General features: G+C 39.7%; 1 protein-coding gene across 1 annotated transcript; it reads left to right on the top strand.

Moving 5' to 3' along the window:
- The first annotated feature begins 12458 nt into the window (after positions 1–12458).
- Positions 12459–14058, top strand: LOC131921574 (speckle-type POZ protein-like). The gene is made up of 2 exons (XM_059276306.1): positions 12459–12496; positions 12948–14058. The coding sequence occupies exons 1-2, from the start codon at positions 12459–12461 to the stop codon at positions 14056–14058; spliced, it is 1149 nt and encodes a 382-aa protein (XP_059132289.1).
- The last annotated feature ends 3286 nt before the right edge of the window (positions 14059–17344 follow it).

Here is a 17344-nt window from a genome sequence, read left to right as displayed (position 1 = left end):
AAAGGATATGCTAAATAAACAGAAAGGGGTAACAAAAACCACCAGAAATAGACTGAATAATGCTCTATTAAATTTGAATTTTCTCAGTGCTAATAACAGCAGCTGCACAGAAACATTGGATAATAGAAAAAAACTACAGAATTAAATCAGCCTATATACTTCAAGGATGTGCTGACCTCAGAATGGAAACCAGAATATGTGTTACGTTGGGGACAAGGTTTTGCTTTTGTTTCTATAGGAGAAGATAAGCTGTGGATACCATCAAAATTGATAAAGGTTCAATTAGAACAAGAGAGACCTCTTAATTAGAGGAGGTGATAGTTCATTAACCAGCATGACCATCCAATTTAAACTAACTTATACCAGTAACACATGCCTTTTCATTTAATCAGATAATAACTTGCCGGAAGGGAAACTCCCCAAAATTAGTCTTGGGGAAAGGTTTTTGTTTTTGTCTTTTAGGAGAATGAAGGCTAAGGAATCTGAAGAACACTGGAGAAATGAGACAACTGAAGACAAAGGACAAATCATCTATCCCAGGAAACAGAGTGAAATGGCCTATGGGTATATCATCTAAAAATTTTTGTAAGTCTTCCTAAATGTTTGTTTCTGTTCTTCTCTAAAAAATTTAACACTATTGGTCTTCTAATAGTCCCAGTTCAATTAAAATTTAAAGCTTACTTTGGAGTTGGAGAGTGGCTCTCTCCTTCTTTAAACTCAAGCATGTTGTTAAAAGGAAAATGCAAACTCCCTGTATCATGCCAGAAGAAAAGAGCCATCTTCTGCTATGGGACAGGAGAAAAGCCAAATTAATTAAGGGACTATTCTATTACTAATCTCAATTCTTTGATTCTATTCTGATTCTTTAAACTTTTCTTAAAGTATGAATTTTATATCAAAATTTACAAGATATATATATATATATATATATATATATATATATATATATATATATATATATACATTTTAAACTTTGTTAAGGTATTAATGGTCATTATAGAGTACTAACTAATTCTAGAAAAAAGGCTTCAACTAGCTGCCTATAAATGTCTTTGTGTTCGAGACTCTTATCAGTTTTCTGCAGAAATTCACGGCCAGGCCTAACATCAACTGGAGTCTCCAGGAAGAAGATGGGGCCTCACAACAACAACAATTCCACGTGGACAATAATAATACCGCTAAGCTGACAAACATCAACTACAGATCAGCTTTGGACTACAAGGTGCTCAGAGCAATTTTGAGAGGGCTAGCTGAGATGATCCAGTCTCAAAGACTACTTGAATAAGGACTTGAGATAAACTCTGAATTTTAGCATTATGCTCAAACTGAACAATGAAGGATATAGATACCTTTCTTAGAATTCAACAATTAACCTAAAATTTTTCTTTTCAGAATAAAGATACCTTCGCCCATACCCAGCAGGAAGCAATTTTAAGAATACGACCCCTACATTCCCAAAGAGGTAGTATGCAGTGGGTAGTTTTTTTGGTCTTTTAATGGGTTTTGGGTCTGGGATAATTTTCATTGCTTAGGAGGGTTGGTTATAAGTTGTTTGTTAAGGGTTAGGAAAAGGGCTAAGCAAAAGAGATTAGATTTAAGGTTCTTGTTTAAAAAAAGAAAAAAAACAATTACTAGTTTTAAATACTTTATGTTGGATTGGATTTTTTTATATTGTATACAAATTATATATATTGAGATTGATGTTGTTAGAAGATGCCATACTTATATTTCTAATCTTGTTCAAGATATTATACTTATACCATTCATTTAACAATGTAATGCAATTTGCTGATCCTCGAATGTTATTATTACCAACTATTAGGATATAAAGAAATGAAAGTTAGTAGTTAGACATTATAATAGAACTTGTAGTCATATTAGGTGTGTTTCAAGATAAAGCAGATATATTTTAGATAGACAGGTTATCTTCAAACCCTTCAGAGATCTATATTCAGAGACAGAGTATGGCATTTAAAATGTTTTAATAACTTAGAAAATTTTTCTTTTTTTTTATGACTATGAGACATGTTCACTCCTGGCAGTACCAATCTACTTCAGAGAAAATATGGGTATTGAAGAAACTGCATATGGAGTTAACTTTCATTGTGGCAAAAGTTAGCCACTGAACAACAAAGTATCCTCGAATCAACTGCTGACAAACAGGACAGACAGGACATGAAACAAAGGACTACCGATTCTTGCCAAGACAAGTGTGGTTGTGGCTTTAACAACAGGCATCTTCTGAGGCCTGGACAATATGACACCATCCCTGAAGTGGCCTTTGCAATCTAGAAAAGGTACAGTGTCCTTTTCGTTGAAGGCAGATGAACAGGCAGTGGGCCGATGGCTTCTAATGTGCTATGGAACAGCAGCTGAAACAGTTGTTCTTGAGGAGTAACTAAGCTCACACCTCTCAATAGTAGACTGGCATTTAATAGAGGGATATGGAGAAGAATGGGATGCCGAGATGAAGCCACACACACATAGCCAAGAAGAATGAACAGCTGAATTAAAAAAAAAAAAAAAAAAAAAAAAAAAAAAAAAAAAAAAACATCAACTGTAGCTAGAGTTTTTCTGGCTGGCCCACAGTCAAGACAAATCTCTCCCACCTGCCAGTCCCACAGCCGCTCAGACCGACCAAGTAAACACAGAGACTTATATTGGTTACAAATTGTATGCCTGTGGCAGGCTTCTTGCTAACTGTTCTTACAGCTTAAATTAATCCATTTCTATAAATCTATACCTTGCCACATGGCTCGTGGCTTACCGGTATCTTCACATGCTGCTTGTCCTGGTGGCGGCTGGCAGTATCTCTGACTCAGCCTTCTACTTCCCAGCTTTATTCTCAATCACTGACCAATCATCAACACATTTGACATACAGACCATCCCACAGCAATCAACAATTTCCAGAATTTAAAATCCTGAATCATGACATGACACTAGTGGAATTCAGGTGTTTCTGGTACATGAACTGCTCTCACCCAATGTGAGGTCGAACTGTTGACCTTGTGTACATCCTACTTCACAAATGAGTCTGTCAGATATGCTAAGCCTATGGGCTGAAGATGATGCCCCAATGCTATGGAGAAAACTTGGGTGACTGTCCAGGCAGCTGGCTGTTTCTATCAACTCACATTTTATTTGGAAGTTGCTTGCATGCACTTCCTGTTTTTATTTTTGTTAGGTAATATTATTTCCTTCTTGGGTCTCTGAGGGAGTTGAAGATTAGTTAGTTATAGTTGAAGGTTAGTTAGTTATAGTTGAAGATTAATTAGGATAGAAAGTGAATTAGGTATATTTTGGACTTACCAAAATAGGATAGATAATGGAATTATTTTCTCTGAATTTGTCAAATACAAATGGACTAGACATTGTTTAGGTATTTAATGCTTATAGTTATTGTACTTTTGTATACAGTTTTTCTCATATTAGTCACAACTTTCCTTTTTTCTTTTTATTAAAATAGAAAAGGGGAAATATGGTGATATTTTATTTGTACCGAAATGTGATTTTATTTGTATGTTAATAAATAAAGTTGCCTGGGGGTCAGAGCTAATAGCAAGCCATAGCAGAAGTCTGGCAGTGGTAGCACATGCCCTTAATCCCAATCACATGACAGGCAGATCTCTGTATGTTCAAGGATACCACCAGCATGGAGACACACACCTTTAATCTTAATACCAACCAGAGAAGATCTGGAGGTCTGTATAGATGGGCAGTGACGAGGAGGTCATGGGGTTGGGTTTACAACCAATGAGAAGGCAGAATAGAAAGTCAATAAAAAGGACAAACATACAGGAAGTAGGGCTCTGGCTGAGGAGGACAGCAGTGGCAGTGAAGGGTAAGGTTTTTAGCTCTTAGCTATTGCTCTGACCTCTTGGGCTTTTTATCTCTGCAACTGGCTCTGTGTTTCTTATTTAAAAAGACAGTTACTTCCACACAGGCCAGATGACAAGATTCCTGCAGGCAGGCTTGACAAACTTCCCATCTGATCCTGTAATCTACATACCCCACTCCATACCCCCGAAACACACCCATCCCCCCAGACTGCAGCTGCTCCCTGAGACACAGACTCTGCCAGCTCTGATTGGACCAATATGTGAGTTACTGTTTCCCTAGCCAGTCATCCTAGCCTCAAGTTCTTAGGTCCTGCCGCACAACGCATGCCCCCATATCCCCACCCATTGTAGCCCCAGTTGCAGGCCAATAGGCAAGACTCCTGTGGGCAGACCTTTCCACAATCACCCCATTGAGCCCTGTAATCTACAAGTCTGACTCTGTTCCTCAAAACCATTCATCCCCTCCCCAAGACCCCCAGCAGCTCCCTGAGACACAAGCACCTCCAGTGCTGATTGGATCAAGAGTAGCTCCCTGAGACACAGACATCATTTGCACTGATTGGAGGAAGAGATGGGTAGATGCCAGTGCAAGAATATATTCAACAACGTAAGAGCAATATGGCACCACCAGAACCTAGCAGTTCTACTACAGCAAGACCTGAACATCCCAAAGTAGAAGAAGTGGAAGAAAATGACCTTAAAAATGACTTCATGAAAGTGATAGAGGTCTTTAAAAAGAAAATGAAAAATTCCCTTAAAGAAATTGAAGAAAAGATGAACAAAAAATTGGAAGAGATCAATAAATCCCTTGAAGAAAGTCAAGAAAACCAAGAAAAAGCAATCAAACAAGTGAAGGAAACAGTTTAAGACTTGAAAACTGAAATAGAGGCAATGAAGAAGACACAAACCAAGGGAATGCTGGAAATGGAAATCTGAGTAAACGAACAGGAACTACAAAGGTGAGAATAACCAACAGAATGCAAGAGATGGAAGAAAGAATCTCTGGCATTGAAGATATGATAGAGGAAATAGATTTGTCAGTCAAAGAAAACATTAAAACCAACAAAGTCATAACACAAAGTTTCCAGGAAATCTGGGACACCATGAGAAGACGAAACTTTGAGGCAGGTAAGGCCGAAGCACTGGGCCATGCCTTAAGCAAACGATGAGCTGTGACATGCGCAGAGAGCACTCTGGTCAGATGAAACCTGACTCATAAGCTCTAAACCAAAAGATGATGATGTGCAGCCTAGAGCAGACCAATAAACACCACAGCAGCTAGGAACAAAGCCCACCAAAAAACCACATGTTTAAACCTGAGCCCTTTGTTTAATAAATGAGAGATTGCTTGCAAACATCCTGGAGTCTGTGTCATTGACTCTGCATCTACTCTACTCCTTCCCCCAGGTATCAAAGACAGTGAGACCCCAGCTGTAGAGGCTGCAAAAAAAAACCTAATAGGGATAGAAGAAGGAGAAGAATACCAGCACAAAGGTACAGAAAATATATTGAACAAAATCATAGAAGAAAAATTCCCCAACCTAAACAAGGAAATGCCTATGAAGATATAAGAAGCTGACAGAACAAGATAGACTGGACCCTCACAAAAGTCTCATCTCCACACAATAATCAAACCACTAAACATACAGATTAAAGAAAGAATATTAAGAGCTGCAAAGGTCAAATGCCAAATAACATATAAAGGAAGACCCATCAGAATAACACCTGACTTCTGAATGGACACTCTGAAAGCCAGAAAGTCTTGGACAAATGTTACACAAACACAAAGAGACCATGGATGCATGCCTAGACTAGTACACCCAGCAAAACTCTCAATCATCATAGATGGTGCAAACAAGAAATTCCATGAAAAATCAAGACTAAAACAATACCTAACCACAAATCCAGCCCTACAGAAAGCACTAGAAGGAAAAATCCAACATAAGGAAGTTAGATGCACTGACAAAAACACAGGCAATAGATAACCCCACAGCAGCAAATACCAAAGAAGGGAAACACATAACACTACCAACAACAACAACAAAAAAACATGAGTTAACATTCACTAGTCATTAATATCCATTAATATCAATGGACTCAATTCGCCTATAAAAAGACTCAGGCTAACAGAATGGATATGAAAACAGGATCCATCCTTCTGTTGCATACAAGAAACATATCTCAGCTTCAAAGACAGACACTACCTCAGAGTAAAGGGTTGGGAAAAGACTTTCTGATCAAATGGACCTAAGAAACAAGCTGGTATAGTTATCCTAATATCCAACAAAATAGACATCAAACAAAAATTAATCAAAGGAGATTAAGAAGGACATTATATATTCATCACAGGAAAAAATCCATCAACATGAAATCTAAATTCCAAACATTTATGCCCTAAATACAAGGGCACCCACATTTGTAAAAGAAATATTACCAAAGCTTAAATCACACATCAAACTCCACACACTAGCACTGGGAGACTTTAACACCCTACTCTCACCAATGGACAGGTCTGCCAGACAGAAACTTAACAGAGAAATAAGGGAACTCACAGATGTTATGACTCAAATGAACTTAATAGGCATCTACAGAACATTTCACCCCAAAACAAAAGAATATACCTTCTTCTCAGCATTTCATGAAACTTTCTCTAAAACTGACCAGTTTTTTTGCACTCAATCACAAAGCAAATATCAACAGATACAAAAAATTGGAATAACCTCCTGTATTTTATCAGACCACCATGGCTTAAAGTTAGAATTCAACAACAACATAAATTACAGGAAGCCTACAAACTCATGGAAACTGAATAATGTTCAACTGAGTCACCACTGGGTCAAGGAAGAAATAAAGAAATTAAAGACTTCTTAGAATTCAATGAAAATGAATGTACAACATACCCAAACTTATGGGACACTATGAAAGCAGTACTAAGAGGAAAGTTCATAGCTCTCAATGACTACATAAAAAGTTTGAGAAATATCACACTAGCAACTTAACAGCATACCTGAAAGATATAGAAAAAAAAAAGAAGAAGCAAACTCACCAAGGTCGAGTAGAAACCAGGAAATAATCAAACTAAGGGCTGAAATCAATAAGATATAAACAAAGAGAACATGACAAAGAATCAATGAAACAAAGAGTTGGTTCTTTGAGAAAATCAACAAGATAGACAAACCCTTATCCAAACTAACCAAAAGGCAGAGAGAGAATATCCAAATTAACAAAATGAGAAACTAAAAAGAGGCATAACAACAGACAAACAAGGAAATCCAGAGAATCATCAGGTCATACTTCAAAAACCTGTATTCCACAAAATTGGAAAATCTAAAAGAAATGGACAATTTTCTGGATAGGTAGCACATGCCCAAATTAAATCAAGACCAGATCAACAATTTAAATAGACCTATAACCCTATGGAAACAGAAGGCATCATTAAAAGTCTTCCAACAAAAAAGCCCAGGGCCAGATGGTTTCAGTGCAGAATTCTACCAAAATCTTGAAGAACTAATACCAATACTCCTCAAACTGTTCCACAAAATAGAAACAGAAGGAACATTGCCAACTTCTTTTTACAAGGCTTCAGTTACCTTGATACACAAGCCACACAAAGATGCAACAAAGAAAGGGAATTACAGACCAATTTCCCTCATGAACATTGATGCAAAAATACTCAATAAAATACTGGCAAACTGAATCCAAGAACACATCAAAAAAAATCCACCATGACCAAGTAGGCTTCATTCCAGAGATTCAGGGATCATTCAACATACAAAAATCTGTCAATGTATTACATCATGTAAACAAACTGAAAGAAAAAAACCCCACATGATCATTTCATTAGATGCTGAAAAAGCCTTTGACAAAATCCAACACTCCTTCATGATAAAGATCTTGGAAGATCAGGATATAAGGAACATACCTAAACATAATGAAGGCAATTTTCAGCAAGTCAACATCCAGCATCAAATTAAATGGAGAGAAACTCAAAGAGATCCTATTAAAATCAGGAACAAGACAAGTCTGTCCACTCTCTCCATACCTATCCAATATAGTACCCAAAGATCTAGCTACAGCAATAAGACAACAAAAGGAGATCAAGGGGGATACAAATTGGAAAGGAAGAAGTCAAACTTTCACTATTTGCAGATGATATGATAATCTACATAAGTCACAACACAAATTCAGCCAGGGAAGGAAACACCTACAGCTGGTAAACATCTTTAGTAAGGTGGCAAGATACAAGATTAACTAAAAAAAAAAATCAGTTGCCCTCCTATAGGAAATAGGATAAATGATAAACAGGTTGAGAAAGAAATAAGAGAACCATCACCCTTTACAATAACCACAAATAATAAAAATTATCTTGTAATAACTCTAACCAAACAAGGGAAAGATCTGTATGACAAGAACTTTAAGTCATTGAAGAATGGAATTGAAGAAGATATGAAAAAATGGAAAAATCTCCCATGTTCATGGATAGATAGAACCAACATAATAAAAATGGCAATCTTACCAAAATCAATCTACAGATTCAATGCAATCTCCCTCAAAATTCCAAAACAATTCTTCACAGACCTCAAAAGAACAATATTCAACTTCATATGGAAAAACAAAAGACATAGGATAGCTGAAACGATCTTTTACAGTAAAGCAACTTCTGGAGGCATCACCATCCTTGACTTCCAGCTCTACTGTAGAGCTATAGTAATAAAAACAACTTGGTATTGGCATAAAAACCTACATGTGGACCAATGGAACTGAACTGAAGATGCTGGCATTAATCCGCACACCTATGAACACCTGATTTTTGATGAAGAAGCCAAAATTGTACAATGGGAAAAAAGCATCTTCAACAGATAGTGATGGCATAACTGGATGTCAACATGTAGTAGATTGCTAATAGATGCATATCTATGCCATGCACAAAACTGAAGTCCAAGTGGATCAAAGACCTCAACATAAATATAGCTACACTGAACCTGATAGAAGAGCAAGTAGGAAGTAGCCTAGAATACACTGGTTCAGGGAAACACTTCCTAAATATAACACCAGTCACACAGACACTGAGAGCAACAATTAATAAAGGAGACTTTCTGAAAGTGAGAAGCTTCTGTAAGGCAAAGGACATGGTAAATTAGACAAAATGACAGCTCACAGAATGGGAAAAGATCTTCACCAATCCCATATCTGACAGAGGGCTGATTTCCAAAATACACAAAGAATTCAAGAAACTAGACAACAAAATACCAAACAATCCAATTAGAAAATGAGCTACAAATCTAAACAGAAATCTCAACAGAAGAGTCTCAAATGGCAAAAGATATTTAAGGTATTGCTCAACATCCTCAGCCATCGGGGAAATGGAAATCAATATGACATTGATATTCCATCTTATACCTGTCAGAATGGCTATGATGAAAAACCCTGATGACATGCTATGTTGGAGAGGAAGAAGAGCAAGGGGAACACTCCTCCACTGCTGAGAGGAGTGCAAACTTGTACAGCCACTTTGGAAATGGGTATGGCGGTTTCTCAGAAAATTGGGAACCAATCTACCTCAAGATCCAGAAATACCACTCTTGGGTGTAGCATGAATCTTAAAGGTATTTACTAATAAAATCAAACCTGAGCAAGGTATTGGGGTGACTTCTGGAATCACAGACGCAGAACAAGCCACAGCTTCCTCACCTTGCCAGTTCCTCAGCTGATCCTGTTTCCTCAGACTGGAAGCTACTGAGTCCTCATCCAGAATGAATCTTCGCTGAACTGCTTGCTGCTCGAAAGCCTGAAAGCTCAACCAGCCAAATGCTTAACCAGCCAAATGCTTCTAGTTTCTGGTCTTCACACCTTATATATCTTTCTGTTTTCATATAATGAAAGGATGCTCAATCATACCACAAGGACGCTTGCTCAACTGTGTTCATAGCAGCATTATTCATAATAGTTAGAACCTGGAAACAACCTAGATGTCCCTCAACCAAAGAACATTGTGGTATATTTACACAATGGAGTATTACTCAGTGATAAAATAAACAACAAAAAACAAAACAAAAAACAATGACATTGTGAAATATGTAGGCAAATGGATGGAACTAGGAAAAAGTCATCTTGTGTGAGGTAACACAGACTCAGAAAGACAAACACAGTATGTATTCAGTCTTCAGTGGAGAGTAGATGTAAAACAAAGGATAACCAGGCTACAATCCACAGCCCTAGGGATAACATGGAGGACCCTAAGAGGCATGCATGGATCACTGTGGGAAGGGGAAAAAGATGAGGTATTCTGGGTAAACTGGGGGAGGAGGTGTAGGGGAGGAGATTGAGATGGTCAAGTTGGCGAAGGACAGACAGGGTGAGTGACAAGGGAGATACCTTGATAGAGAGGGCCAGAATGGGATTGGAGAGAAGTTGGTGCTGGGGAGGCTCCTGGGAATCTATGAAGATGACACCAGCTAGGACTCCTGGCTGTAGTAGAGTGCCTGAACTGGTCTTCTCCTGTAGTCAGATAGGTGACTACCCTAACTGTCATCATAGAACCTTTGTCCAATGACTGATGAAAGCAGATGTAGAGGTCCAAGGCCTGGCACTCTGGGAATCCAGCTGAAGAGAGGGAGGAGAGATTATATAAGCAAGGGCAGTCGAGATCATGAGGGAGGGGGAAACCCACAAAGACAGTTGGCCCGAGTTCATGGGAGCTCAGGACTCTAGACCAACTCTAGGGAGCATACATGGGATTGGTTTAGGTCCTCTGAATGTGGGTTACAGTTGTGTAGCTTAGTCTGTTTGTGGGGCTCCTAGCAGTGGGACAAGGACCTGTCCCCAGCACATGAGCTGACTTTTGGAACCTACTCCCTATGGTGGTATACCTCGATGCAGGGGGTAGGAGCTTGGTCCTGCCTCAACTTGATATATCATGCTTTGTTGACTCCCATAGAAGAACTTACCCTTTCTGAGGAGTGGATGAGGTGGGTAGAATGGAGTTGTGGGGAGGGAACGGGAGAAGAGGAGGAAGAGAAAATTGTTTTTGGCATGTAAAATAAATATAAATAAATTAATTAATTTAAAAAACACCTATGAATGAAATCATGATTACCTCTTGAATACTTGCTAAAATATTTCAGAATGCCAAAGCTTTAGAGAACAAACTAGTCTTTCAGAGCTCCTCCGTCATCTTTAAGAAAGTAACTGTGATGGGATGTAGAAATGGTTCAGCAGTAAAAGGTGCTGGATACCTTTCCAGAAGACTGGCATTCAATTCAAGCATTCACACAGCAGTTGACAACTGTAGCCAAATTTCTATGTGGTCTTATTAAATAAAAAACACAGAGCCAAATATAGGGGTGAAAGCCTTAGAGATCAGGGAAATAGTAATTATCTCTCCAGCTCTGCAGCTACCAAAAGTGAGTTACTTCCTGTCTACCCATGCCTTTACTGACTTGCTATTCTGCCCTCTCATTAGCTCTTAGCCCAGCTACCTCACTTCCTTGTCACTGCCTGTCTGGATAGACCTCCAGGTCTTTATAGTTGTTACTGGGATTAAAGGCGTGTGTTACCATGCTTGGCTGTTCCCTAGTGTGACCCTGAACACACCTAGACCCTGCCTGCTACATGATCGAATTAAGGGGGTGTGCTACCACTCCCTGACTTCTATGTTTACTTAAAAATGGCTGGCCTTTTCCCTGTTGATCTCCAGGCATGCTTTATTTATTACCATACACGTAAAATATCACCACATTTCGGCACAAATAAAATATCACCATAGATAACATTCGGTAACTCCAGTTATAGAGGGGATATTCTGGCCGCTGTCTACATCATAGAGTCATGGTGCACAGACCCACCTGTGTAACTGCGTAATGAAAATATCATTCTAGGTATAAACCCCAGTACTTGTGTAAACAAAACAAAACAAAACAAAAAAACAGCAATCCTTGCCACAACTAAAACAAAGGCTTAATCTACCAAAGTCCATAGTTCTGGGAATATCTCTAAATGTTCAAACTTTTCTCAAAATATACTAACATTTTGGCTTCTTTCCTGCCACTTCTGGCTAACTGTTCTTTTTAACTGAAGTGTGTCAATCCAGAATATGGCTTTTGTGCTTAAAAGCTCACCCTGAGAAAGGCTAGTTGCTACACTGGAATCTGGAGCACCCCAGGTACTTGCCAGAGAGCTAATAAAGACTTTCTAATGGCTTAAATCCATGTTCAAACATTAAAGAGGACAGAACTCACCAGGGAAGGATGAATACTATGAGGTATTGAGAAACTGAAGCCCTTAGGACCTTCTCATAGCAGGTCCTTAAGTGGATCTGGAAGAATGTTTCCAAGGAGGATTATCTGAGGGGGAGGGGCAAGACGACCAATGAAAGTTGATGGAGTCATATTGGAGACTATGAGTCTGGATGGAATAAAAGGCAGGAAAGAAGACAGCTACTTTCAGAGGTTCCTGCCTGGCTCTGCTTCTTGCCCACCATATATGAATTTTTCCACCCTGACCTCCATGTTGTGAATGCTGAGATCTGACAAGGTAAGGAAAACACCTCTTCCTGGATCATGTTTCTGGGAGGGATTAGTGTAAAACCCCGAGAAGATTAAATCACAGCTGTGTAGGAATGGTCACCACCCCTTACTTTGTGGAAGATGAAGCACAGTAAGCAAAATAAACTTGTCATGGTTGTTCTTGGTTCCCAACTTAACTAGACGTGGATTAACTACAGTCCTAAAATGGAGGGCACAATTGTGAGACATGTTTTTCTTAAGTAGGTAGATTCACTTCAAGTATAGTCTTTGGAGGTTAAAAAGACATAAACATTTAAGCAGGATCTCAAGACCTAAAGACACACGCCTTTAATCCAGATCTTGAGGCTGGAAGACACACCCTAAATTGAGCCACGCCTTCTGCTGGAAGCCCTATAAGAAGACATGGAAGAAGGAAGCCGTCGATCTTTGCCTGCTTGCCCTCACCTTGCCGCAAGTCCATTCCTTCACTGGCATTAGAGAACATCTCAGAATTCCAGCATATACTGAAGACCAGCCGACCCATCCAACTTCCTGGATGAGGTGAAGAGAAAATAATCCCTGGTTCTTAATTTTGGATCCAGTTTAACCTTCAAACTACCTCCAGAAGAAATGTCAGGGGATGGGATAGCCCAGAGATGGGACTACACGCAGATCAGCGTCCAGAATTTCTCCTACAAGTGGACCATCAGCAACTTCAGTTTTATTCTGGAGGGAATGCGGGGACACATTAGAAGCCCAACTTTCTCAATAGGAGCCAATGAGAAATGGTGTTTGAAAATAGACCGGGACGAGATCAATGAAGAAAGGACAACTCACCTGTCAGTTTACCTGATGTTGCTCAGCTGTCCAAAGAATCATGTTTGGGCAAAGTTCCAGTTCTGGATCGAAACCGCCGAAGGAGAGGAAACACGAAGTATGAAGAGCCCAAAAGCCTTTGTGTTTGTGCCATACTACAGCTGGGGATTCAAAAACTTCATTCGTAGAGATTTCCTCTTGTCCCATGCCGACTGGCTTCTCCCAGATGACAAGTTCACCCTCCACTGCAAGGTGAGCATGGCCCAGGACTCCTTTAGCATCTCTGACCAGAACAGGAAGGCAGGGATTCAGGTTCCCAAGTGCACACTGGCAGATGAGCTAGGAGAGCTGCGGAAGAATTCCGGCTTCACAGACTGCTGCCTGTTGGTAGGTGGCCAGGAATTCCGGGCTCACAAGGCCATTTTAGCAGCTCGCTCTCCAGTTTTCAGAGCCATGTTTGAACATGACATGGAGGAGAGCAAAAGGAACCGCCTTGAGATCCATGACGTGGAGCCACGAGTCTTCAAGGCAATGATGGACTTCATTTACACCGGAACAGCACCAGACCTGGACAGCGTGGCAGCTGCTATGCTGGCAGCTGCTGACAGGTATGGCCTGGAGCGTTTGAAGGTCATGTGTGAGGATGCCCTCTGCAGGGACCTCTCTGTGGAGAAAGCTGCCCACACTCTCTTCCTGGCTGACTTCCACAGCGCAGGGCAGCTGAAAACCCAGGCACTGGATTTCATTACAGCTCATGCCTCTGAGGTCTCTGAGACCTCAGGCTGGAAGGCAATGGTGGGCTCATATCCCAACTTAGTGGCTGAAGTATACCGCTCCTTGGCTTCTGCTAACTGCCCTCTCCTGGAGTCCCCTCTCAAACGCCTGAAGAATTCCTAGGACCTGGGCAGCTGTGACCGACATGTGTCTCTCAGAAGCAGCAGCCAGTGTTGTTGCCAATGACACCTGGGTAAACTATATGGAATGTGTGGAGCATTTACTGTGAATCTGGGGAAAGACAGCATGGTGGTTCCGGCTTTAATACAGCTGTAAATGAGTTGAACGGCAGGTTGGGGGAGGAGGAGCGATAGACTCTGGTATACTCTTCTCTGTTGCTGTACCGGTTTAATTTTTGTCCAATGAACTGGAAACTGGGATTCAGTTTTGATGCTGGTCCCAAGCATATCCCAACAGGGTTTCTTTGGAGAAACCTGTCTGGATTGGACTGAGCAGAACATATGTATGATCAAAGGCTCAGCAAAGGAGAAAATAAACATGAGTGTTTGCTTACAAGAGACGGTGAAGAGAAAGAAGACATTTTTTTTTTTTTCTACAAACTCACTTTGTGGGGCCTGGAGAGATGACTCTGTTGGCGAAAGCAAGTGTTGCTCTTGCAGAGGACCCTTGTGAACAGTCCTCCTCTGGTCTCTATGGGCTCATCTGTCTCTGTAGACAATACCTTACCCCACAAATATAAAATGAATTAAAATTTTAAAATAAAAAATTCCTTTTTTATTCTGTTATGGGTCATGTTGTGGCTTTTTTATTCCTTAAAATTTTCATTTCAATATCCATCCACCACTACCTCCCCAAAACTCCCTCTGGTGCCTCCAGTTCATCTCCTTCCCAACTTCATGCTGTCTTTTTATTTTCATTCTTCCTTGGGGACGTTGCCAGCTAGTAACCTTGGTAGGTTACTTATGCCCCAGTGGATGGTCACATACCATGGACCCATTTGCCTCAGTCAGATTTAGGGGTCATTAATACCAAGAAATCGCCAAAAATTCTTAAGAAGTAGAATTTTGTATTTTTGCCAGCTCCCATTTATTTCTATCAAAGAGGCTTTTCATTTGTTTGTTTGCTTGCTTGCTTAAGACAGGGTTGTAATGGGTATCATTCCAGCTTTGATCTGGAAGTTCCAACCCCCACTGAGACTTCGGCAACTGTCACGCCTATAAGGCGGGGCCAAGGGAGGCACCTGGAGACCTGAGATCTGGATGGGCCAGTGCTCTCACTCGGTTCCGGGACCCTGGACGGTGGAGGTTGGCCAAGCAGAGCTCCAGAGAACACCGCTGGACTGCGAAACACCTTCTCCAGACCCTGCGACCTACCTATCCCTTCTTTTGTAAGTTACACCATTAAATAAATCTCCTTTTAACTACGTGGAGTGGCCTTAATAATTTTACCAATATCTGGCGCTCATTTGCAAGCCTTAGAAGAAACTCTCCGTAAACATGACAAGGGACCTAATAAGCAGGAGGGCAAGACCATAGAGGTTGTAACATCTCCAAATGGCTCTCATACAATGGCTTATCCTGTTATCATCTATGAGAAGCCAGCGGATGACACACACCCCGAGCCATATAATACATATACATTACAACCAATTTCAACAAGGGACTTTAAAAATATAAAGGAAGCAGTAGCTACGTATGGGATACACTCCATATACGTAAGACAGATGTTAAATTCGTGGTCTACCTCACATAGAATCATCCCAGATGACTGGCATCAGTTAATTTCAGCTGTTCTAGAATATAGTCAGCAGCTACAGTGGAAAAGCTGGTTGAGAGAAGAGGCAAAAAATTTAGAACAACAAGGTAAAATCAGAGGTTTTGTGATCTCCCAAGATCAAATACTTGGTGAGGGATGTTTCGCTGACAGGAATATACAAGCCACTTATGATGAGCATATAATATCCCTATGCGGTACAGCAGCTCTAAATACTTGGGAAAAAATTCCAGAACCTGGAAAACCAACTGAGGTATACACAAAGATATTTCAGGGACCGCATGAACCCTTCACCAATTTTTTACAAAGGCTGAACACAGCTATAACAAAAGCTGTATCAGATAAAGAATTAAGAAAAGTATTAATTGAGTCCTTGGCGTTCGACAATGCTAATGCAGAAGAAATGGAATAGATAGGCATAAGATATTATGGTAGATTATTGTATATACTAGTAAACAAATTTAGTAAAATAGCAGCCTTAGATAATTTGCACTGTAATTTGCACTCTTATGGATTCTTATATGTTGATACAAATGTAAACTATTTTTATATTCCTGTTTAAGATAATTTGTATATTGATACAAATACAGAACTATATTTGTTATAATGTACATATATTTCTACTCTTATTTGAAATATTTGTATATTGATACAAATGTAAATTTATATTTGTCATACTTTATGTATGTTCTACTTCTGTTTAGGATATTCGGTATATTGATATATATTTAAGATTAGTGTCATATTGCATATTGCACTATATATTCCTACCTCTGTTATAAATATCTAGTGTACTGTCACAATTTTGAAGTCATCGTTCTTTACCATACATTTGCTTATAGAATGTTTACCTTGTTTATATGAAGCTTTAGTCCTTAGGTTATTTCGGTAGATAAGACTTATAGATTTATAGTCACCTATGCTTGTCATCTCTATAGTTACGTTAGTTAGGTTATCCATATTTACAGATACATAGGTCAGATGGACAGGTAATCTTCAGACACTTCATAGACCTAGAGAAAATGGCATTTAAATAACTTAGAATTCTGTTGACGTTAGACACAATTGCTCCTGGCTGCACCAATTTGATCCTGAGAGAATGTTGGGCTTCTAAGACATTTCCATTTGGAAGTTTGTCTTCTTGACACAAAATGGCCTACTGGGCAAAGAACTGCATTTTCCTCGACGGCTGACAGTACGAATGCAATGCTGTCCTTTCTGGACAAGCGGAACACAAGGAAAGCGACCACTGTACTCTGCCAAGACGGGGTAAGATGGTCTTTCAGAATTCCTGCTTCTGAAAATGGTCTGTCAGATACTCTAGGCCTGTAGCCAATTTGAATGCACCAACAATGCTGAGAAACATTAGGTGACTGTCCAGGCTGCCAGCTGTCTCGGTCTAATCTTGCAAGATCCCCAAAAGTTGCTTACATCCATCTTCCATTTCTCAGGTACCATTATATTCCTTCTCAGGTCTTTGATGGGATTGAAGACTAGCAGTTATAGTTACAACTTAGTAGATAGAACATATTAAGTATTAGATTCAGGTTCTTTAGGATAGGACACCTTTTGGAATGATATTTGTAACATGCCATTTACCTATGCTCTATACTTCTCTGGATTTTAGTATGTGTTTCTTGCTTGATATTGTTTGAATTGGTTGTAGTTCCATCTT

Source organism: Peromyscus eremicus, chromosome 11 (genome assembly GCF_949786415.1).
Source record: "Peromyscus eremicus chromosome 11, PerEre_H2_v1, whole genome shotgun sequence".
In the NCBI taxonomy this organism is placed as follows: Eukaryota; Metazoa; Chordata; class Mammalia; order Rodentia; family Cricetidae; genus Peromyscus; species Peromyscus eremicus.
Note: the sequence above shows the minus strand (reverse complement) of the source record. Positions and strands in the feature narration are given on the sequence as shown.